The 24,543-nt window shown below is 38.8% G+C and overlaps 1 protein-coding gene and 1 pseudogene across 1 annotated transcript in view; one reads left to right on the top strand and one right to left on the bottom strand.

The window, feature by feature from the left end:
• The window catches only part of ASXL2 (ASXL transcriptional regulator 2), a 145,650-nt gene that overhangs the window by 11,327 nt on the left and 109,780 nt on the right, over positions 1–24,543 (bottom strand). The window contains exons 6-12 of the mRNA XM_063696014.1: positions 22,522–22,622; positions 19,833–19,959; positions 18,675–18,818; positions 14,379–14,542; positions 10,909–11,005; positions 8,432–8,537; positions 4,607–5,324 (exon numbers count right to left, since the gene is read on the bottom strand). Of these exons, the coding sequence (XP_063552084.1) occupies positions 4,607–5,324; positions 8,432–8,537; positions 10,909–11,005; positions 14,379–14,542; positions 18,675–18,818; positions 19,833–19,959; positions 22,522–22,622 (1,457 nt within the window). The remainder of the gene's footprint in view (positions 1–4,606; positions 5,325–8,431; positions 8,538–10,908; positions 11,006–14,378; positions 14,543–18,674; positions 18,819–19,832; positions 19,960–22,521; positions 22,623–24,543) is intronic.
• Positions 20,111–20,237, top strand: LOC115933676 (uncharacterized; annotated as a pseudogene).

Genomic DNA, 24,543 nt, shown 5'->3' with positions numbered 1-24,543 from the left:
CTCTGGCTGGTATTATATTTACTTGTGCAACTTTTAAAATATATATGCTCTGGGTCCTATCCCAAAAAATTACAAATCAGAACCCCCAAGACCCTAGGAAGTCTTTTTTTTTTTTTTTTTTTTTAGATAGGGTCTTGCTCTGTCTCCCAGGCTGGAGTGTAGTGGTGTGATCTCGGCTCACTGCAACCTCAGTCTCCTGGGTTCAAGTGATTCTTGTGCCTCTGCCACCCGAGTAGCTGGGATTACAGGTGTGGGTCACCACGTCTGGCTAACTTTTGTATTTTTAGTAGAGATGGGGTTTCACCATGTTGGCTAGGCTAGTCTTGAACTCCTGACCTCTTGTGATACACCTGCCTTGGCCTCCCAAAGTGCTGGGATTACAGGCATGAGCCACAGCACCCAGCCTGAAAAAGCCTGGCCAACACGGTGACTCCAGAGGGAGCCTCCAGCTCAAAAAAAAAAAAAAAAAAAAAAAGTTTCTAAAAAGCTACTTGTGAGATTCTGATGTCTATCAGGTTTGAAACCATTGATTTCCTTCTTTTTTTTTTTTTTTTTTTTTTTGAGACAGTCTCACTCTGTCACCCAGGCTGGAGTGCAGTGGCAGAATCTCAGCTCACTGTAACCTCTGCCTCCTGGGTTCAAGTGATTCTTGTGGCTCAGCCTCCCGAGTAGCTGGGATTACAGGTGCCTGCCACCACGCCCAGCTAATTTTTTTGTATTTTTAGTAGAGATGGGGTTTCACCATGTTGGCCAGGATGGTCTTGAACTCCTGACTTCAAGTGATCCACCTACCTCGGCCTCCCAAAGTGCTGGGATTACAGGCGTGAGCCACCACGCCTGGCTGAAACCAATGACTTTCATACCATAAAATCATCATGTCTGAAACAAATCTGCCTTCTGTCCTGAACAATACTTTGAAAGCTATCAGAGTGACTAATAATGCAACAAGATGTGGACTCTTCTAGTAACTGGTTGAGTTTAAAGGAGCAAATAACTGTTAAGATGTTCTAAAGCATTTAATTAAAAAAAAATTAACCCTCTAAACCCTAAGAAAATGCATGCCATTTTTCTTAATGTTCTTAAATTAAGAATAATAAAGTCACTAAACATTTTTCATTATTTGCAATACTCATTTCTCAAAAGGTCAGTAGTCCTCAAAAACTGATTCTCTCTAATTCCGAAGTTAGAGCCATGGGACTTCATAACAGGTGTCACAGAGCATATATTTTACATCAGGAAACCTACTTAATCTCTCTAAGAGCTAAATCTATTTCACATCCAATTCGAACAAGCCTAGATAGTATATTTACTCATCACATAGCATTTTAGAGGCTGCCTACAGTAAGAAAGAAGCAGTTATTGTCCCTTATTTATATCATATGAAAGAAACTGCAGGGGAAAAAATGAAAAAAAAAAAAGATATAACTAAAAAAGTAAATACAAGAAAGGTGTTTAGGGGAATTTATATAGGAACAAACAACTTTACATAAGAATACTCGTGAGAGTAACTCTATACCTAACATAATACATCATATCTATCATAATAACACAATCATTAATAACATGTTGAAATCAAATAAGAACAATCATTATGAGTGGTTAAAATGAAAGGTTTCGATACCTCAAAATAAGTTTCAGTTACTTACGTAAATAGCCCTATTACCTGATTATGCAAAATAAATCATATTTCTTTTTAAGTGCAAAACCAAAGCTGTCCAGTCCAGGCACTGATAACAATTTAATTTACTGAGAAGCCCTACCCTGGGAGAGCAGAGAGATTCAATCCTTTTCTTTTTAAGTGTACAGTCATCCCTTGGTATCCATGGGGGATTGGTTCTAGGACCCCGGAGGATATCAAAATCTGAGGATGCTCAAGTCCTTTATATAAAATGGCGTAGTACTTGCAGATAACCTCCACATATCTTCCCATATATTTTAAGTCATCTCTAGATTATTTATAACACCTAACATAATGTAAATGCTATATAAATTGTTATACTGTATTTTTACATTTGTATTTAATTTTCTTTTCCAAATATTGTGATAGGTCGTTGGTTGAAAATACTGCATTAACCCTGAGGATGTGGAACTTGCTGATACAGAGGGCTGACTGTATAGGGAATGTAAAACATATAATGTGCATGTGTGTATATATATAGTTTTTATATACATTTGTATATATATAAAAGTTGTAACTAAGTTATAACATTTATACTACATTGCGAATTTTGTTTTCTACTACTACATTGTGAATTTTGTTTTCTACTTAAATTTTGTTTAAAAGGTTTTGTTCTGTTATAAATTACATTAAACTTTGTCTAAGAAAGCAGTATTTGAGATAGGGTCTAAGAGAAGAGAGTTACTAAAGACACTTCTGGAGAAGTCTTTTTTGAGGGAGATGAGGGAGAAGAAAGGAAAAGAACTGAAAAAAGTAAAATTATATTAACTTGGTCACAGTGGATTAAAGTTTCTGTGTAATCCCTTTGGACTAGCAGAAAGCAGACAGAATATGATGTAACCCAGCCTGTTTACAGGTGAGGAAATAGAAATGATGGGTCTTAGCAACATTTATAGCAAAACCTAAACAGTTACTCAGCTCTCAGGTCTGGAGATAAGCTGTGAATGACATTGAAGAAAAGTTTCTAATATTTTTATATGAAAGAATAGTAAAAGTGATTATAACAAAAATCAGAATCTCTGGCGATGCATGTTAATGGTAGAAAAAAAAATAAGAAAAAACCCCCATAGATTCGTAAGTGCTAAAATCACCAATCTTAAAGAGCAATGAATTGGCCAGGCGTGGTGGCTCACACCTATAACCCTAGCACTTTGGGAGGCCGAGGCAGGTGGATCTTGAAGTCAGGAGTTCAAGACCAGCCTGGCCAACACGGTGAGACCCCTTTACAAATAATTATTTGTAAACATACAAAAATTAGCCAGGCGTCGTGGCTTAACGCCTATAATCCTAGCTACTTGGGAGGCTGAGACAGGAGAATCCCTTGAATCCGGGAGGTGGAGGCTGCAGTGAGCCAAGATTGCATCACTGCACTCCAGCCTGGATGACAGAGCAAGACTCCATCTTGGGGGGCAAAAAACAAGCAATGAATAAAAAAGTAATAGGAAGTACAGACGGTGGCCCACGCCTGTAATCCCAGCACTTTGGGAGGCAGAGGAGGGCAGATGACTTGAGGTCAGGAGTTTGGGACCAGCCTGGCCAACATCGTGAAACCCCATCTCTACTAAAAAATAAAATTACAAAAATTAGCCAGGTATGGTGGTGCATGCCTGTAATCCCAGCTACTCAGGAGGCTGAGGCAGGAGAATCGCTTGAACCTGGGAGGTGGAGACTGCAGTGAGCCAAGATTGTGCCACTGCACTCCAGCCTGGACAACAGAACGAGACTCCGTTAAAAAAAAAAAAAAATACAATGAGAATGGGTCAAGTTCTGGTAAGTGAATCTTTCCAAGGAATACTTCCTGACAGAACTAATTTTGGTTCACCTAAGTTAAATAAAAAGGGGGAAAAAGTACTTTTACTAGTCTTATTTTTCCATTTATATCCTAATGAGTAATATTCAGTGCGTTGCCTCTTAAATTCCTTGGTAAGAAAAATAAACACTATTTATTAAATGAATGAACTGCAAGCTGATATTAAGCACAAGCCCAAGTATTAATAAACCTTTAAGATCAGAAGTAAAAATGTGTTTGGGTTTTAAAAGGCATTGTATATTAAGACAGTCAAAGATACTACCTAGAAGAATTTGAAAGATTTGACATGCAGCAATACAAGGCTAACTGGAAGTTAATCACATGCTAAGCAGCAGAGCTTACCAAGACTATTCCATGTTACTAGTGTCCCTCAAGTAACCAGTAGTGACGGAAGACAGCTACACATATTTCCTTTAACAGGAGGGAGCTAAAGGTAGTTCCTGATTCACAGAACATCAAGTCAGTTATGGTAGCACGAAAAGGGTAAAGTAAACTCAAATACCATGGCTCTTGGTACAAAGATAGGATCCTTTGATTACACCAATAGTCTCCTCATGCTTAGTCTCACATTTCTTATTTTGTCAATAATTTTCATGATGGTCTGGAAGCATGCATTACAGACTACCTGTAGGGGAACCGAAGGAAGCCCAAGACTCTTCCACCCTGGGATTGTGATCAACTCTTCTCTGCAATATCTGCGTGAACCCTGGCCCAAAAAATCTAAGAGGTCCTGAGGAGACAGTAGGACAGTTGGCTGTCAATGTTCTAGAGAGGCTGAGAATTATAACTAAGTTTTTGGAAGTCCATTTAAATTATATTTGGTCTAAGAGTCTGAGATCAGGTGCCTCTGAGCTCGAGTAGTGAGCACAGGGGTGGTTTACATTAGATGCCCAGGTACCTTCCTTATGCAAACATCAGTAAAGACCTGTATGTAGGACTGCAGTTCTAAATGCCCATCTATCATTTTATTTGTGTAAGACCATAGTTACATACTTATCAAATATATCCAACTGCTTCTGCATTAAGAACTACCACAATTTACTTGAAATTTAGTAGGTATGACCAAAAACATAGGGTTCAGACCATCTCTGCTTTTCTAATTCTCTCCATTCTCTTACCTTGAGAGGTGGTACTTTTCGCACCTGGATTCTGTCCCCTCTATTGAGAAAGGGCTGTGGTGAGACCTGAAATGGCTGCTGGTGCTGGCGATTCTCAGTGACACGTGGCCTCTTCTCCCAGCTCACAGGAGCCTCTTCTTGGGTGAGGGAAGCCTTCCTCTTGAGGCTTTCTGGGCTCTGATCAACAAGAGTTGCTAGAGGTTCTTTCATATTAGTCTCCTGTGGACCCGCTCCTGCTGTGGGCTTCACTATTGGGTTTTCAACATCAGGACTCTTGGGTTTGCTTGGCGATGTAACTAAAGATTCTTGGCTTTCACTTTTGTTATAATTAGAAGCTGTGGTGAGATGGTTCTTCTCAGATTCCTGTTCAGCAGAGGTGACTGGCTTCTGCTCCAAGAGATCCTCATCCTTTGGGCACCTGATGGGAAGAATGCTGCTAAGCTCATGTGTATTGAGAGCTGAGGAAAGCAGGGGCTCTGAAGATGTGGAGAAGTTCGGCTGCACTTCACCTTGGCTTTCACACTCTTCTTTTCTGCCTGGTGATGACATTTGCAATGCTTCTTCTTTACACTCTGACTGGGGGACTACTGGAACTATTCTGATAAGAGAGGCCTCTGACACAGGCATGGATTTTGGTTGTTCAGCTGGGGTTTTCTTTACTTTGGGATCACTGGGAGAAGCTGTCAATTTCTTAGAATCTTCAAGGCTCAGGCCAGAACTAAAAAGGGGAAAAAAGAAATATTCTAGTTGAAAAATAGCCCATGTTGTTGAAAGCATTCATTAATAGAGATAATGGAAGATGACAATGCCTAGGAGAACCCCTGACACAGCAGGTATTCATGTATTATCTTCACTATTAGTCGTAGTGAAAGTTCTGGAGTCAGAGTGCCTGGATTCAAATTCTGGCTCTGATACCTACCGTCCGTGTGATATTAAGTAAATGACTAGCCTTCTTTACTTCAGTTTCTTCAATTGTACACTAGGCTTAATTACTTCATAGTGTTGCTATGATAATTAAGTTAATCCATATAAAGTACTTGCCTAACACATAATGAAAGTTCAGTAATAGTAGTTGTTATTACTTCTGCTTATAAAGGGGCCACATTGTCTGGATGCATGCATCACAGACTACCTGCAAGGGAACTGAAGGAAGCCCAAGACCCTTCCACTCTGGGATTGTGATCAACTCTTCTCTGCAATATCTGTGCAAACCCAGGCCCAAAAAATCTAAGAGGACCTGAGGAGACAGCTGGCTGTCAATGTTCTATAGAGGCTGAGAATTATAGCCGAGTTTTGGAAAGGCCATTTAAATCCCACTTGGTTTAGCTCTAAAATTCTGAGATCGAGTGTCTCTAAGCTATTCTGAGGGTATAGTTCCATTGAGATATCCATAATGTGGCTTGGCTAAAAGCTAGGCTAATCTGTAAAGGTCATTAGTGACTCTTCTTAATGTTTTAGAATATTGTACAACATGTAAAATCAATGAGCCTTCTTTGGTGACTTCAAAGAGTCAGTACTGTGCTTCTGAGATGGAATGGCTAGGGACAAAACTGGGCAATAATCAAAAACAGTCTTTCTATAAAAGCTGACAAAAAGTAATAGTTGAAAGTAGAAAGACCCACGAACTGTTGTAATGCTCTATCTGCTTAAGAAGGAGGGAATGGGCCAGGCACAGTGGCTCATGCCTGTAATGCCAGCACTTTGGGAGGTGGGCAGGTCGCTTGAGCACAGGGGTTTGAAACCAGCCTGTGCAACAGGGCAAAACCCCACTTCTACAAAAAATACAATAATTAGCTGGGTGTGGTGGCATGCACCTGGAGTCCCAGCTACTCAGGAGGCTGAGGTGGAAGGACTGCCTAAGCCCGGGAGATTAAGGCTACAGTGAACCGTGATTGTGCCACTGCGCTCCAGCCTGAGGGACAGAGTGGGACCCTGCCTTTAAAAAAAAGAAAAAGAGAAAAAAAAGGAGGGAATGAACAAATATTTGTAGAATTACTGCTACCTGCAATAATAGTCTAAATGTACCAAACATCACTTCTATAGCTCAATGCTCATACCAAAAATATAGAAAAATCAGTTTATAGAACTCTTTTTTTTTTTGAGACAAGGTCTCGCTTCGTCGCCCAGGCTGGAGTGCAATGGCGTAATCTTGGTCACTGCAACCTCCGCCTCCCAGGTTTAAACAATTCTTCCACCTGAGCCTGGGTCTACAGGCGCGCACCACTACACCCAGCTAATTTTTTGGTATTTTTTTTAGAGATGTGGTTTTGCCATGTTGCCCAAGTTGCTCTCGAATTCCTGGGCTCAAGTGATCCGCCCACCTCAGCCTCCGAAAGCACTGAGATTACAGGTGTGAGCCACCGCAACTGGCCGCAGTTTATGGAACTCTTAATCTCAATAGGAATATTTCCTAAATGACTGTGAAGGAGATGGATAAATACTACTTGGAGACAAGGAAAAGGAGAACTTAGTTTTCAAGCTGTGGTTACGGGTCTCCTTAAGGGCTGCCATTGGTGTGCAGAAGGAAGGAAGGGAGACTAACAAGTAGGAGTCCAAGTGTTCAATCCTATTTCAAACAGAACATCTCCATTACCATCTATTTAAATGTCCCATTACAATTTCATTGTTGGATCTTTTGTTGGGGGGGAAAAACTGATTTAGGCTACAGCCTCTTTTAAACAGAATTTATATCTTGATTCAGCTATGTACATCTCCCAGAGTGCCTTTTACAGAGGAGAGGCTGTTTAATTACAGGTTGGTTCTAATAGTCCACATTACAAAATTCCTAAGATTCCTTAGTGATTCTGGATAGCTACATTTTGGGATAATTAACTACTATAAAAAGTGGACAGAACCTCAGTATTCTGGCTGGGAGTGGTGGCTCACACCTGTAATCCCAGCACTTTGGGAGGCCGAGGAGGGCAGATCACCTGAAGTCAGGAGTTCGAGACCAGCCTGGCCAACATGGTGAAACCCCAACTCCACTAAAAATACAAAATTTGCCAGGTGTGGTGGTACACGCCTGTAATCCCAGCTACTCAGGAGGCTGAGGCAGAATTGCTTGAAACCGGAAGGCAGAGGTTGCAGTGAGTCTGAGACTGCGCCACTGTACTCCAGCCTGGGCGACAAGAGTGAAACTCTGTCTCAAAAAAAAAAAAAAAAAGAACTAAAGAACTTCAATATTCTTCTATCTTATAAAGTAACCAGAAGAAAAACCAATCTTTTCAAAGAAAGGGACTCTTAATTCAAAGTTTTTTTAGAAATGTTTTTTGTTTTTTTGAGACAGAATTTTGCTCTTTTTGCCCAGGCTGGAGTGCAATGGCACCATCTTGGCTAACCACAACCTCCGCCTCCCAGGTTCAAGCGATTCTCCTGCCTCAGCCTCCCAAGTAGCTGGGATCACAGGCATGTGCCACCACGCCCAACTAATTTTGTATTTTTTTAGTAGAGACGGGGTTTCACCATGTTGGTCAGGCTCGTCTCGAACTCCTGACCTCAGGAGTTCGCCTCGGCCTCCCAAAGTGCTGGGGTTATAGGCGTGAGCCACTGCGCCCAGCTAAAAAATTTGTTTTTACAGAAGCCATTTCACCTACAATGACAGTTTTAAGGGTAAAGTATGACGAGTAATCTAATTCTGTGAACCCGTGATTCATAATAAGAAAAAAACTTCTTCCTAAAGAAGAATCAGTGAGACAAAAAAAACAAAATAAAACAAAACAGAAGGAAACTGGGGCCTAGATTTTCTGAGAAGGTAATGAGATAAAGCACTACATGACTTATATGTAGGAATTAACATTTGGTTTATAGAACCTGTCCTAATATTACCTCTGCCCATAGTAGCTTTCAAAGAATTGTTCTTTCCATGGCTCCACTTTTTTCTCCTTCTCAATCTCTTGTCGAATTCTCACCTGCATCTCAGGTGTAAACTCACCTGCAATGTACCCAAAAAAGGATATTCAATAGAAAAATGCTATTTGCAACATGTAACTATTTATAAATCATGAAAGACTCACGCAGGAACTGGAATACTACCATGTGAAAGTAACAGAAACTCCTCAAACCTCCTCACTGTAAAGGAGGACCTAAATGCCATTAGGTGAAATAAAAATATGTTTGCACACCACTCCAGGTAGCTTTCAGTACTCAGCTGAGGCTGACAAAGCCTTTTCGCTGGGCTTCCCTGTGGTACCTTCCTCACGCTCCAAGCATCACATTCCATACAGATGTATTTTATCTCTTACCTAGAACTTCCAATTTATTCTCCACTAAAAGAAAAAGTGATGTGCTTTCAATAAACTATGCCACTGGGCATTTTTACTATTTTAAAGATCAGTTTCTCCAAGGCAACTTAATTTTAGGCTTTTTACCTCTAACTGCATAAAGAAAAGCTATGGCCCTAGCATTCGAGATTCCAGTAAAAAGGTAGGGAGTTATTCTGGAGTTGTCAGTTTTCTAACTGTTCCACAAATTGTACCAGGCTAATGCTCTAGCAAGAAGATACTCAACATGCCAAAGACCCAGCTGCTCTGAATATGCCATTTATTTGCATATACTACCAACCACCTCAATCCTTCCCACTCCATCAGCAGAGAACAGTGAATGTGCTTGGTAGGCCATCTTCAAACTTGTGGCTCAGATAGACTGCTCTCTTTTATACTCTAATACCCAGGACATCAAGGAATAAGAGGTAGAAACGGCAGAATTTGAAGTTTAAGACCTCCTGGGGGTGAGAAGAAGGAGAGGAAAAGTGTTAGAGGACCGTGGACATCACAGTCGTGGGCAAAGGATTGGGAAAAGAGAGATTTGGCTGTCAGAATCCAACCCAGAACTCCTGCTATTGAGTCTACTGTGTATCTGAAAATGAGGAATAAAATGTACTGGACTCTGTTCACATATATACAGTGTTCCAAGTTGTTGTTCATAAAATATGATCACATGACTATAGGTACAGCAGTCACTTGCTTGCATGTTAAAAAAAAAAGTAACACTGATAATAATAATCGCAGTATCATTGCTGACAGTACCTAGTTACAAAAAAGTGGGGGCTGAGGAAGTAAATCCTTTACCAATTTATTCTTAAAGAAAGGTACCGGTAGAACTGGTAATGTTTTAATCTTTCTGAGAAAAAAAAAAGGGGGGTCTCTGCCCAAAAATATCTGTAGGAAAGAGGACCAAAGTAATCAGAGCAAGAGATCCCTTCTACATAGAATTTCTTCTAAAAGAAGAGGATGGGAAAAGTCAACAATTTGAAGAAACAATCTAGATTATATATTAGCTGTTCACTTTAACTGGTAGCGATCTGACAGAAAATAAACAATGAATAGCATTCCTAATGCCTTCCTTACAAATGTATATATTTTAAAGTCTCTCACACTTGTTTTAGGCTATTCTTTGGTATACGACTTTTCAAGTGCTATTTTTTATTCCATGTATACTGAAAAACAGATGTAATAAAAATAATTCAGCCAGTGGTTTTACTTATGTCTGCATATTAGAATCGTTTGGGAAAACTTTGAAACAAACAAACAAAACCAATAAAGCTCTGACACTAACCCGGAGCAATAAAAACAAAATCATTGACACTGGTATTTGCACATCAGTATTTTTAAAAACACCACAGGTGTTTTTCAGCTGTAGAGGTGAAGAACTGCTAGTACTGACAGATACTATATGCAGTGCCCACACACAATCAGTCACTAGAAGCATGGCACACATGGCAGACCAGTGATCACAGTCAGTAATTCTCGGTCATGATCCATACTTACTACAATGTTCTGACTGCCAATTAACTGTCCATTTCAAATGGCTGAATTTTATATTATATGAAATATACCTTAATGAAGTGATCTTTTAAAAAGCTCTCACTGATTGCTTTTACTGTTAGTTTTATTGAGGCTAGGCAGTAATAAACAGATCATCTCACTGCTTACCAAACTGGGATGCAGAGCACCATAAAGTGACTAATTCTATACTTTTATTAGGGAGCCTAATACAATTTCAATTCCTAGGCATTAATGTAGAATTGCTGAATCAGAATCTTTAGGAGCAGGGCCCAAACATCTGTATTTTTTAATTTCTTGGAAGCTTTATATCATTAAAGAAACATATTGCTAGATTCCATCTGGTGTTAACCTGGTAACATAGGCTCTAGATAAAAGTCTAACAACGTGTTCCACACATGATAGTTAATTCTATCCTATGGAAAAATCCTGTCCTTTACCTTCCAAAACTTTACCTGATGAGGAAGAGAGGTGCTCCGAGTGCACACACCACCTGGGAGACACATTAAGTAGAGCACTTACCTTCTGAGAGTCTTTCCTTCCAGCCTTGGGCTGCTGAAGTGAAGAATTCATTGTTAAGGGCTGAGCCATTTAACTTCATTAAACCATCTGGACCAACCTGGGTCAAAGAATAAGCCAAGGAAAGCTTACAAAGAAAGTGAAAGGTATCACGTGGTATTTGACTTTCCTTTCATTTTATAAAAGAATGTATATATATTCATTTTAATAGAAATATAACTATCTCATACTATGTGCTTATCCAACTCTGTTATTTAATGTAATATCACTTTGTTCTAAAACACTGCTTTCCTGTTTACCTCTCCTCACTCCTTTCTCTCCATTCACATCCATTCCCTAATAATTCCCTAAAAATCTACTCACAGAACCACACATATAGTGCTGGAACAACTGGCTATCTACCCAGTAGAAAATAAAGCTGAATCCCAGATTCAGATAATGACAAAAAAAAAAAAAAAAAAAAAAAAAAAAAAAAAGAAGGATGGACTAAAAATCTAAATGTAAATTTTAAGTCAAAAACAGTTTTTTGAAGAAAATTAAGAAAATGATTCGGACATCCTTGAGATTGAGGAACTCTTCTTAATCCACTTTACTTTCCAAACGTATGTGGGTCGACATCATTTCCCCCTGGCTCTACAGCAGAAATTGGTAAAACTTTCTGTAAAGGGCTAGACCACAAATACTTTAACTTTGCAGGCCATATGGCTTGATTTCAGCTACTCAACTCTGCCACTGTAGCACAAAAGTAGTTACGGACAATACGAAAACTAACAGGAGTGGCTTTAAGCCAACAAAACTTTATTAATTAGGCAGTCCGCTGGAAATTGCCTAGTGGGCTGTAGTTTGCTGACTGCTGATTCATACTCTAGAGAACTGGTATGAGGGTAATGGTGTTCCTATAAGAGCAGTTTATCCAGTCTCTACTTGAGTATTACAGTGATAAGCAAGTTACTCCACTATAAGCCAATCTATTCTGCAGTTTAATCCTCCAACTGTGAAAAAGCTTTTTAAACCCCAAATCTGCTTTCTGTATAACAAAGTATACCTCTTCCATATCATGGGCCTTCAAATATATTGAAGGAGAGGGTTTTGATCCAAACCTATGTTTTTCTCTGGTCTACATATTTTTCTACTCATTGCTGGATACTCCACACAGTCAAGTATGGCTTCCAACTTTTCATTCTTTAAACACTCTAAATTTCATCTGACAGTAGTTTGTATTCCACTTAATCGAAATTCTATATTCTCTACACATAAGGACAATGTTACTCAGATTACCGTGGGCTCCAACCATGTTAACAACTGAAAAAGACTAGCCAAGTAACCTCCTATTAAGAATACCCTGGCTGGGCACGGTGGCTCACATCTGTAATCCCAGCACTTTGGGAGGCCGAGGCAGGTGGATCACGAGGTCAGGAGATCGAAAGCACCCTGGCTAACATGGTGAAACCCCGTCTCTACTAAAAATACAAAAAAAAAAAAAAAAAAAAAAAAAGAAAGAAAAAGAAAACACACACACACACACAAAAACTAGCCGGGCATGGTGGCACACGCCTGTAATCCCAGCCACTCAGGAGGCTGAGGCAGGAGAATTCCTTGAACCCAGGAGGCGGAGGTTGCAGTGAGCCGAGATAGAGCCAATGCACTCCAGCTCAGGCGACAGAGGGAGACTCCATCTCAAAAAAAAAAAAAAAAGAATACCCCCCAGGATTGCACTCTATGGGAAAATGAACTAGATAACCTCTAAGATCCCTTTTAATTCTAAAATTGTATGTGGCAATCCTCCAGATTTAGAACTTGATAAAGAACATTAGTCAAAAGATAGTTCTGAGGAACCAGCATTAGAATTCCATAAACAGGCCCTCAGTTACATACTGTACTAGTATTCCCAGCCTAACAACCCTGAGTCTTTAACAAAAAAAAAAAAAAAAAAAAAAGATGAGAGCAATCTCCAAGAGGTTCTCTTAAAACTGCTGAAACTTCAGTCTCCCAACTTGTTCTAACCAAGAACTGGCATCCTCGAAGCTATAATTTCTCCAAGAGTTATGTAGGGAGAGCAGTTACCAAGAAGGACCGGTTTTACTTCTTTGTCCCCACTGCTGTAAGAATACCTCATTTATTTGGGCTCTCTGGACAATGGACTCTGAACTCCTTTGACATGTTCTGATTCACAACACTATGAAATTGATATTAATGCAGTCTAGTAGAAAGATGATTTTCAGAATTAGAAAGATTTAGTTTTATTTCAGTAAGTCAATTAGCTAATAATGAATTCTGTAGCTTACTCATTCTCTGTTATCCTCTTACTACGAACAAGAGAGTATAACCAGTTCTTTTACTGTGTAAACTAAGGAAAACATCTCCCTCTCATCATTTTAATAAACATTCTTAAAAGTTGGGGATTGGGGAGACCTATCACATTACTTAGAACACAGTTGAGATTTTTAAAAATCTCAGAAGTGAAGAAAGCTTAAAAAATTGTAATTGTTCTATCTTCCTTTTACAGAGGGAGGAAACAGAAGATCAGAAGGGGGAGTGACTGGGTACACTGTTTTCCTTGATGAAAGCCAAAGTCTCAGACCTTTTCTTTATTCCTGACCAAGGTAAATCACTAAAGCTCTCTGGTCCCTGCCTTGACGCTTGCCAAACCTTTGGCATTTCTTTTTGCTACTTCTTTTTTTTTTTTTTAAGTATAATTTACATTGGGTTTTAAGTTCTTTACTATGAAAGTAATAAATGTTTCTCTTAGAAAAATGTAACAAAAGAATGCAAACTGCAAACATTCCCAAGTCCACCACTGTTCATACCATGTTGTATTGTCTTTCCAGATCTATTTATTTATCTGGACCCATGTTTTTGGCTTATTCCTGACATTTCCCACTCCACTGAAGCACTGGCCCATATCCTGTTGATACTGGACCAAGACAACTCTTCCTCCTGAAGTTTATGTATTCTTTTTCTTTTTGAGATGGAGTTTCACTCTGTCACTCAGGCTGGTGTCCAGTGGCACTATCTTGGCTCACTGCAATCTCTGCCTCCCAGGTTCAAGCGATTCTCCTGGCTCAGCTTCCCAAGTAGCTGGGATTACAGGCGCCCACCACCACGCCTGGCTAATTTTTGTATTTTTAGTAGAGACAGGGTTTTGCCATGTTGGCCAGGCTGGTCTTGAACTCCTGACCTCAGGTGATCTGCCCTCCTTGGCTGCCCAAAGTGCTGGGATTACAGGTGTGAGCCACCATGTCTGGCCTCCTCCTCACCTTCATTCTATGGATGCCTACATCCTAATACAGTCAAAATAATTCTGTCATCTTGAAATTCTGGTAGGAGAATCTTTTTTTCCTAAGCCTTAAAAAACCTGCCTATTAAGAAACTTCTGTAAAAATATTCTTACTTCTCACTTAGTACCATTAATACCACTTTACAAGTATACATAAACAGCTATTTTAAAAATCTTAAGGAGTTCAATGACGCACCTGTCGATCTACCTCTGGGAGTAGTAAAAGCAGTCGTTGCTGGCAATCTCCAGGAAGGACTGAAAATGTGTGCTTGTTGATCAGTGCTCGCAGATTTGTATTAACCAGAATGGAGTCCGGTGTCTCAACGTCAATGTCAGCACATTTAGTTCTTTTCATTTGTCCTACAAAAACAAAGAAGAATCGTTTGGGCCTCCCTCACAAGTCCTGTTTCTATATAAACTGTAGCTTTCTGTGCAGTATAAAAAATCCACAATTGTAAGCATTTAAATATCACACTACGAAGAAGGTAACACTTAAGATCTTAGAATTTTCTTCTAAGACTAACAAAACAAGTTTTGTTCATTTATAGAGGATAAAAGAATACAATGTATCTATCTTCTCTGCATAAATAGAATAAAGTCTGTAAAAATGGGTCTTCTACCATACTAAAACTGCATTTTATGTTTGAGACTAGATTATTTCCCCCAAAAAACTGAGAAAGTTTATGATAAATGATACGAAGAATGTCTAAGAAAGAAAACCCAAATCTACAAATCATACTGACTTCCTTTGCCTCTTCTCATGGCATTTTTTTTCACTGATTTTAATTTACATTGGCTAAAAATATTATGATTTAATAGCCTAGCAGTTTCAGGAAATCTGTCCACAACCAGAAGGTTACAATCTTTCAAAAAACTGAGTACACAAAGGATTAAAATGTAAATAAAAATTTATATATATATAAAAAACCAACCTGGAAAAAATATTTGGAAGCCATGACAAAAGGTTGCTATTCTTCATATGAAAACAGCAATTACAAATCAATACGAAAAAGACAAATACCACCAAGAGAAAAATGAGCAAAGGAAATTAAAAGGTAATTCAGTCCACTAACCTTAAGTAGATGCTAAAATATTAATATTTTTAAAAATGCAAATTAAACCACTGAACATATTTGTCTATGAAAATGGCAAAATATTGTAATATGGTAATGGGACTATGCAGGGGGAAAAAGCAAAAAGCACTTTCAAATACTGCTGATGGGGCTGAATCAGCATAATCTTAGAAAATCTAACAATATCTAGCAAAATGTTAATATACATAAAACTACAGGATCCAGAAATTCTACATTTTGAATTGCTTTCACAAAGCTATACAATCTTTGATGTGGGTACACCCTCTGCCTCCTGGCGGAAGCATAAACAAAAACAAAGGATTTCCCCCAAATTAATCCCACTGGATTCCTACAAATTAAAATCTGGCATTACTACTTCAGAAAGATTACCCAACAAATGAGAAGTTATGCCACTACAAGAGAGAATCATTAGAAACTAGAAATAACAGATGGAGACCTAGAAGTACTGAAGCTATCAGATATACAGAATACAGAATTGCTATGCACAAAATGTTTAAGGAAATAAAGAACGTAATTACAAAAATAAGGACAAAATAATTAGGAATTAATAGACTTAAGAAAATGGGACATCTAGAAATGTAGAATAAAAATTGATGAAATCGATTAAACAGTAGTTTCACAATATTAAAGAGGGTCTACACTATATAGCCAAACAATTTACCCTCAATTTACTCCATTTATACTCTCAGAATATGAGAGAAGATAAAATATTTTTAGAGGTTTAGCAAAAACATAAATGACAGAATGAAGGTCTAACAAATACCTGACTGAAGATCAAGAATGAGAAAATGATGAGAATGGAAAAAAGGCAATATTCAAAGAACTGACAGTTGTACATTTGCAGCAACTGATGAAAACTACAAAACTAAAGCTCTAAAGTGGAACGTATTCCAAAGAGGACAGAAAGAAATCCACGCATAGACCCAGCATAGTAAGAGTGTTTATCAAAGACAAAGAGAATAGCTTGAAAGCATCCACGAGGAAGGGAACGATCACATAAAAAGGAATGAAAGAGGCTGGGCACGGTGGCTCATGCCTGTAATCGCAGCACTCTGGGAGGCCGAGGCAGGCAGATCACAAGGTCAGGAGATCGAGACCATCCTGGCTAACACAGTGAAACCGTCTCTACTAAAAATAGAAAAATCAGCCGGGCTTGGTGGTGCGCGCCTGTAATCCCAGCTACTCGGGAGGCTGAGGCAGGAGAATGGCGTGAACCCGGGAGGCGGAGCTTGCAGTGAGCCGAGATTGCGCCACTGCACTCCCTGGGCAACAGAGCGCGACTCCATCTCAAAAAAAGAAAAAAAAAAGAAAACAGTCATTGTGGCTATGTTACAAAAATTTCCACACTATTTCCCTTAATGCTCACTTGCTTGAAAGAAGATGGACTTCTGCTTACTTCTCAGCCATTAGGTCAAACTTAAATAAACGGAAATGGTGCTTTCTTTTATATGGTTAATTTTTCCTAGTTTTCCATGAAAGTTAAAAATTCCTGGTCCATAATTTCTCAATTTTGTACCTCTACATTTCTTTTGCAATTTACTAAAATTTTCAATTTTAACTGATTTTAAGTAGAATATACGCTCCACGAGGAAGAAATATTGCTCTGTTCATCATCATAGCCCTAGGACTCTAAATCTGTGTTTGGCTTATTAGCATTTCTTCCATAGATATTTAATAAATATTTTTATTCTTAGCAGTGAAACTGATGATCAAAGGGCACATTCGGTTTAAATATGTGATATACTACATTAAGAAAAATGTACAATCCCCTCTAGAATCAAACTAAGGTTTTTTGATTTTTTTTTTTTTTTTTACAAAGCATTGTTTAAATTATTGTTAATTCTGTTCTCACACTTAATAGTTTAGATCAGTCTGGAATATGTAAATGAATACAGAATAAGTTTCCCTCAGAATGTGTCAGCACTGCTGCACTTTTAGTTTCCATGTTGCTGCTAAGGATGTCTGTACTCCCAATTCTTGAATCTTTCTATGTGAAGTATTTTTCTTCTTTCTGGAGGCTTTTTGTTACCTTTTCATGACCCCATGTGTTTCGAGATCTTTAAAAAAAAACATGCCTTGGCATAGGTTTCTTTTCATTCATGTTTCTTAATGCCTATTACACATTTTTAATCTGGAATTCTGTGGCTTTTTATTCTAAATAATGTTCTTATATTGTTTTTTATCACACTCTGTTCTTCCTTTCTGATAGTCCTACTATGTGAGACATTGTACGACCTAGATTGGTGTTCCAAGTTTCTTACTTTTTCTCTCCTACTGAACCTCTTTTTCACTTTGACAGATTTTTCTAAGAAATTTCTTCAACTTTGCTGAAACATTATCAAGATGATCTCTGCTTAGCTGGGAACCTATACATTTGCCTGCAGACTTTTTTCTAAGACTATTCAATGTCTTTAGGTACCAATCCACCAATCTCAAGCTGGAACACGATGGGAGGAAGAAGGAAGTAGTGGTGTTAGAAATATGCCTTGTTAGTAGCATTTTGGAAGCCAAGGAGGAGAATCCCTATTCAGTACTTACAGTATTTACATTTTACTTGATTTTCCAGATTTCAGTACAGTGCCTCCTCATCTGCCCCCAGCTATGTTTGATATCCCGGAATTTGGAGTTTCTCTGGTTCAAATTTCACCTCAAAATAAACCTCCTGTCTCCTGCTGGGGTAAGGCATCAAACTGCTTCTTACTAACTTTCAAACAAAATTCCCCCCTTCTCTTCTGTAATACATCATATCTCCAATTCTTGAGCCTTTCCGGTGTTCTGCAGCCTTATGTGGCTGGTTTATCCCTGGCAACTGCTCTTCAGCTCAGTGAAAAATTCTATCCAGTTTTCATCTCTCAAAATTTGCTGACATCTCTTGCCCAGCTGTGGTCTCCTTGTTTTCTTCACCTGTATGGATTTGATCTTTTGTATTTCCATATTATCATTTCAGTGGGATTTCAAAAGGAACAGAGAGAAGAAATTTCAGTCTGTCATATATATTTAATCATATGCCCTTCTATCTTTCTTTACACAGAAATAAAATATGAATAAATGCTGGACAAAGCAACCTATTGGCAGAAAGGGAAATAAACCACAAAATGATAATAGATCTTTCTCTGAAATAAAGTTTGTTAAGAGGAAGACAGGAAGAACATGAACACAGTCAAGAGCTCAAAGGTAAACAGGGGATAGCAGGAGAAAGACATACTAAATCAATTCTGTTCCTGTTACTTTTCATTTCTTAACAGTAATTATGTTAGCAACAAAAAAACTTATGTCTAATCTTTGCTATGTAACTCAAATCTAAGTTATAAGTACCTAAGCCAGGTAGCTGATGAATTTCAAACATGTAGCTGATAAATCATGGCAATGAAAACTGAAGTCTTTGTAAGCAAACTTACTGGTATGGAGTCTCTCAGATCTCTGGAATGACTTCTTCCCCAAGCCTAGTAAAGTATTTTCCACTTTAACTGAGGAAGAAAAGCTGGAGTTTGAGTTTTGAGGGCTGCCTGTCTGTCCATCAGATTGCTTTCCTTCCCATGTTGCTAGGAGAAAAAAATACGTATAAAGACTGGTAGCACTGAGATTATAGACAGAATCAATTAATCAATCATTCAACATTCACTAAATGAAGTTACGTATGAGGCAATGTGACCCTCCCTAATGTGTTTTGAGTTTGAAAATTAAAGTCAAAGAGTAAAATAAAACCCTGTTTTTCCTCCCAGCATACTATTTGCTTCTAGTGGTAAATTTCCTTTCTCATAAAAATGCAGTTCTGTAAGATTCAGATTGAGTCTGGCAGGCCCATAGAATCAGCTTATGGTATCAAACTGAATTATGTAATACAATACAGCGTCTGTGTCTAGAAAGTTTAGAGTAGAAACAAACAAGCAACCACAACAAAAGATCCAATGGCCTTACAGACATGTCCAAAAGAAACTCAAAGGTTGTATGTATTCTTCAGAAACCCTGTTATTTTTACAGAAAACTGGCTACGAGTTTAGTTTGAGCCTCTTGGAAACATCAGATTTTAAGGTTGCTGATTAGAAGTTTCCAAACATTTATTAGATTAGACCATCTTTAAAGTCAGTCATTTATTTCCTTCTTATATGCAAATCCCAGTGCTAACATTTTTTTTGGAAACAGTGTCTCGCTCTGTCATTCAGGCTGCAGTGCAGTGGTGAGATCAGGGCTAATGGCAGTCTTGACTTCCCGAGCTCAACCAATCCTCCCACCTCAGCTTCCCGAGTAGCTGGGGCTACAGGTGTGCCCCACCACACCCGGCTAATTTTCTGTGTTGTTGTTGAGACAGGGTCTCACTATTTTGCCCAGGCTGGTCTTGAACTCCTGGGCTCTGAGTTATTTTTTAATAACTGCATGATTATTTTGCACACAACTTTTCCCATTTATCCTGGATTTATATTGATGTTTTGGCAGTACAAGGATTGTGTAAGTAAATATAATTTAAAAATAAATGATGTCATAAACAAATTAGGAAAACCAACATAAAAATACTAGGAAAAAGAAACTTCCATTGAAAAACTGCCCAAACTGCCTACCAGGTTTGGCAGGTACAGAGTCACTGGCTGCTTTGACAGTCTTTAGAGAGAGATGCTGGTTGGAGGAGATGGATATGCTTGGCCTGCATTGCTGCTGCTGCTTCTTCTGCTGTTGCTGCTTTAGCGCCTATAAAGATAAAACAGACTATAAGAAACAAAACCAATCAGTTTTTTAGTAATAATATAAATTACTTCTTTTTTAAATGGCAAGAAGCATGCTGATTGTTCAATTTCTTTGAAATCTATCAAAGCAAACAAAAACCTAAATTAAGCTAACTCTCGCTTCTTGGCCTTTTGGCTAAGATCAAGTGTAGTATCTGTTCTTATCAATTTAAATTAAGCCAACTAAACACAAGGCCTAAATGATTCTTAGAGTTTAGATAGTTTTTGCCAGTATCATTCCTTTATATAAATGTGAAAAATAGTCATTAGCATTTTTTGGAACTTAAAAAAATCACTAGGTAAGCCAAAAACTTCGCAGTCTTGTAAAGCAGAGACAGTATGTTTTCAATCATTTCTAGAAATGAAATTCTAAGCCTTATAACAAAAAGAGCCCTATCTGCACCAAACCTATGTAGAAATGTAAATATTCAGTTTACGCAGGCTTCAGAGATACAATATTTTTATAGAAGTTTGTAAATAAATACATCAGTTGTCTTGGGTGACAGCAATGAGATTTGTCCCAATTATCAAATTTCAGCAATTTACAGCAATGCAGTAAACAGAGGGGGAAGACTAGACAATACTGGTTCTAACAACAGTGTGGTTCCTTCTGTCTACTTCAGAATATTTTGATTTCTATGAGGTTCTTAATTTATAAAATATACTTGATAATACTATTTAAAATGAACAGAAAAAAAACAAGAAATACCCAAATTTTAATCACAAAAACATTAGGAAGGCAACTTTTAACTTAAGGTTTTATTTAAGAAAAAAAAAAAAGAAACGAAGAAAGTAATTTCAGGAAAAAAACTGAAGTTTGACTTTGCTAGGTTGCCAGTTTCAAGCTTTTAAGACCGTCATGTAGAAAAGTGTGGAGTAACTGGCTACTTCTGGTTTCCTATTCTCTTTTCCCAATAGTTTCCTCCTGCTTAACATTTCACACGTATCTCTGGCTATGCTATAGGCACAGTGGCAACAAATGATCTCCTCACTCTAAGTTGCCAATGCAGAAAAGCAACTGAGAGAGCTCTATGTCTCGCTTAGCCTCACCTACATTTATAATAGGTGAGGCAGAAGCACAAAGTACATAAAATGGCAGTATTGACTGACCATTGATTATGGCTTATTCTCTCATTCTTTGCAATTAGATCAGAAGATGTTCATAAATTCCTGCAAGTGCAGTCACCAGTATTCATTCCTTGCTCCTCACAGGACACATGTAATTTCAGGTTAACATAAAATTTAATAGAACCACTTGATTGCATCTATTTCTGCTGTGATCGTGTACATTCATTTATTTTTTATTATTTAATTTTTTTTTCAGACGGGATCTTGCTCTGTTGCCCAGGCTGGAGTGCAGTGGCACGATCTCGGCTCACTGTAATCTCCACGTCCTGGGTTCAAATGATTCTCTCATCTCATCCTCCAAAGTAGCTGGGATTACAGGAGGTCTCTGAACTCCTGACCTCAGGTGATCCGCCTGCCTTGGCCTCCCAAAGTGCTAGGATTACAGGCGTGAGTCACTGCACCCAACCAAGTTATGTACAGTGTAATATTAAAAAATCTAGGCCAGGTGCGGTGGCTCACGCCTGTAATCTCAGCACTTTGGGAGGTCGAGGCAGTTGAATCACTTGAGGTCAGCAGTTCAAGACCAGCCTGACCAACATGGTGAAACCCTGTCTCTACTAAAAACACAAAAATTAGCCAGGCTTGGTGATGGGTGCCTGTAATCCCAGCTACTTGGAAGGCTGAGGCAGGAGAATTGCTTGAACCTGGGAGGCGGAGGTTGCACTAGGCAACAAGAGCGAAACTCCGTCTCAAAAAAGACAAAAAGAAAGAAAATCTAGCTGTGTGTAATTCTGTGTGTTAGTAGATTAAAAGAGAAAAATCTATGTGATCATCTCAATAAATCCCAAAGAAAACAAACCTGAAAAATTCAATACCTATTCATGATTTTAAAACACATATACAAACAAACAAAAGATTCTGAGCAAACTACGAACAAATTAGACACTTTAAAAATGTGATAAAAAGAGTATCTACCGGCCAGGTGCGGTGGCACACGCCTGTAATCCCAGCACCTTGGGAGGCCAAGGTGGGCAGATCACAAGGTCAAGAGATTGAGACCATCCTGGCCAACATGGTGAAACCCTGTCTCTACTAAAAATACAAAAATTAGCTGGGCGTGGTGGCGGGTGCCTGTAGTCCCAGCTACTTGGGAGGCTGAGGCAGGAGAATTGCTTGAACCTGGGAAGCAGATGTTGCAGTGAGCTGAGATTGCACCACTGTACTCCAGCCTGGCAACTGAGACTCCGTCTCAAAAAAACAAAGTATCTACCAAAAACGTATGTAACATGTGTTACAAAGAGGTGCATAAATTACTAAAACCACATTGGGCTACTGCATGAAAGTTCCACTGGCAAGGGCCCGATGTAAAAAATTTTCAAAAAATATCCGGTGACTGCCAGAGGTGTGCGTTTTAAATACAGGAAATTCTACTTGATAAATACAGACTAGCAATGCTTACCTGCTTTAGTGCCTTCTTGCTGTGCTTCTGTGATGGAGAAATGACTTTACCTGCTGGAATGGTGGGTGACGGGCAGCCTGACTGCGGGGAGGACGACGATACTAGGGAAAAAAAAGTGACAATAAAAGATTTTTGTTAACAGAGATACCAAGCACCATTCCTTCCCCAATCATATGCTGCTACCTGGAGTAAGAACTATGACCAAACACTTTTGGGAACGATGTACTTTTTGGAGTTTTACTGCAAACAGCCTCCCTTTTCAGTTTTTTTCCTCAGAAAGTTCTAATGAAGGATGATAGGATAGGGAAGGGATGAGTGTTAGTATTCATTACTTTTCATTTATTACTTTTTCAATAGAATTGACTGAAGAATGACTCATCAAATCAGATAAAACTTAGAAAAGATTCTAGGGCCTTTAAGACAGTATCTATGGTCTCACAGTAAATCTAATGACAACATGATACAGTGGAAGGGCCTTGGGTTGGCAGTTTAAAATAAAGACATTAAGGCCATTCGACCTCAAAACTCTACCATAGTTTTAATCCTTACATTCCTTCATCCTTTAAATCAATAGTTACAGGCTTACCAACATGAGAGGGCATTTTAAGATTTCTCTAATGGAAGCAATTTGAATTTGCATAAGATGTAACCACTCTCTACTTCATCACTAGCTATTTTATATTGTCTGGCAGAGCTTAGCCAGACCTGAGTGGGTCTTATGCGAACAAGGGTTCTTTAAGAATCTATACCTCTTAAACAGCAAGTAGATATTTATGTTCTATAAAATTAAACAATATGTGAGTAGTGTTTACGATAAATACAGAAATTGCTGATTCAGTACCCTTATTAAAAAAAAATTATAATCACTACTGCTAGTGATGACTCTTGAAGAATGAATGTTTACTAAAGTCTTCCCCTATTCATAGTAGTTGGACTGAAAAGGCCCAAATAGCAAAATGATATCCCATGGTAAGGGCAATAAGCTTTAAGATGTCATAAAAGTACATACAAGGCCGTGTGCGGTGGCTCATGCCTCCAATCCCAGCACTTTGGGAGGCCAAGGTGGGCGGATGACCTGAGGTCGGAGTTCAAGAACAGCCTGACCAATGTGGAGAAACCCTATCTCTACTAAAAATACAAAATTAGCCGGGTGTGGTGGTGTATGCCTGTAATCCCAGCTACTCAGGAGGCTGAGGGAGGAGAATCGCTTGAACCTGGGAGGCAGAAGTTGTGGTGAGGAGATCGTGCCACTGCACTCCAGCCTGGGCAACAAAAGCGAAACTCGGTCTCAAAAAAAAAAAAAAAAAAAAAAAAAAAAAAAAAAAAAAAGGTACATACGTTCTAGTAGGTAGCTAGCTACCGGACATAAAAATGTAGAAGCATAGCTCATTGGAGTATGCAAGTTTTGGACTATAGTATTTCAATTTACTTAGATGTCCTAAGAAAGGAATGCACAGTAGATGCATTTAAAGAAGATAGCACCAAACAATTAAGATGATGACTTGGCCGGGCGTGGTGGCTAACGCCTGTAATCCCAGTACTTTGGGAGGCTGAGGCAGGCGGATCGACTGAAGTCAGGAGTTCAAGACCAGCCTGACCAATATGGTGAAACCCCATCTCCACTAAAAATACAAAAATTAGCCGGGTGTGGTGGCACGTGCCTGTAATCCCAGGCACTCAGGAGGCTGAGCAGGAGAATCCCTTGAACCCTGGAGGCGGAGGTTGCAATGAGCCGAGATCACACCGTTGCACTCCAGCCTGGGTGACAGAGCGAAAGTCCATCTCAAAAAAAAAAAAAAAGATGCTGACTTATCGTCATACTTAGTTTAGTTCTGTATCCCAACCTTTATGAAAAAGCATATAATTTATATATGGAAAAGAGCTGATGTACAAAAAGCTTGATGTTTAAAAATGGAGTTGAATAATTCAAGACAGTTCAGCTGCAAAAAGAAATCATAGCCTTGGCCAGGCGCGGTGGCTCACGCCTGTAATCCCAGCACTTTGGGAGGCCGAGGCGGGCAG

The sequence above is a fragment of the Gorilla gorilla genome, chromosome 12 (assembly GCF_029281585.2).
Source record: "Gorilla gorilla gorilla isolate KB3781 chromosome 12, NHGRI_mGorGor1-v2.1_pri, whole genome shotgun sequence".
Lineage (NCBI taxonomy): Eukaryota > Metazoa > Chordata > Mammalia > Primates > Hominidae > Gorilla > Gorilla gorilla.
The sequence above is the reverse complement of the archived record's forward strand: the minus strand, read 5'-3'. Positions and strand labels throughout refer to the sequence as shown.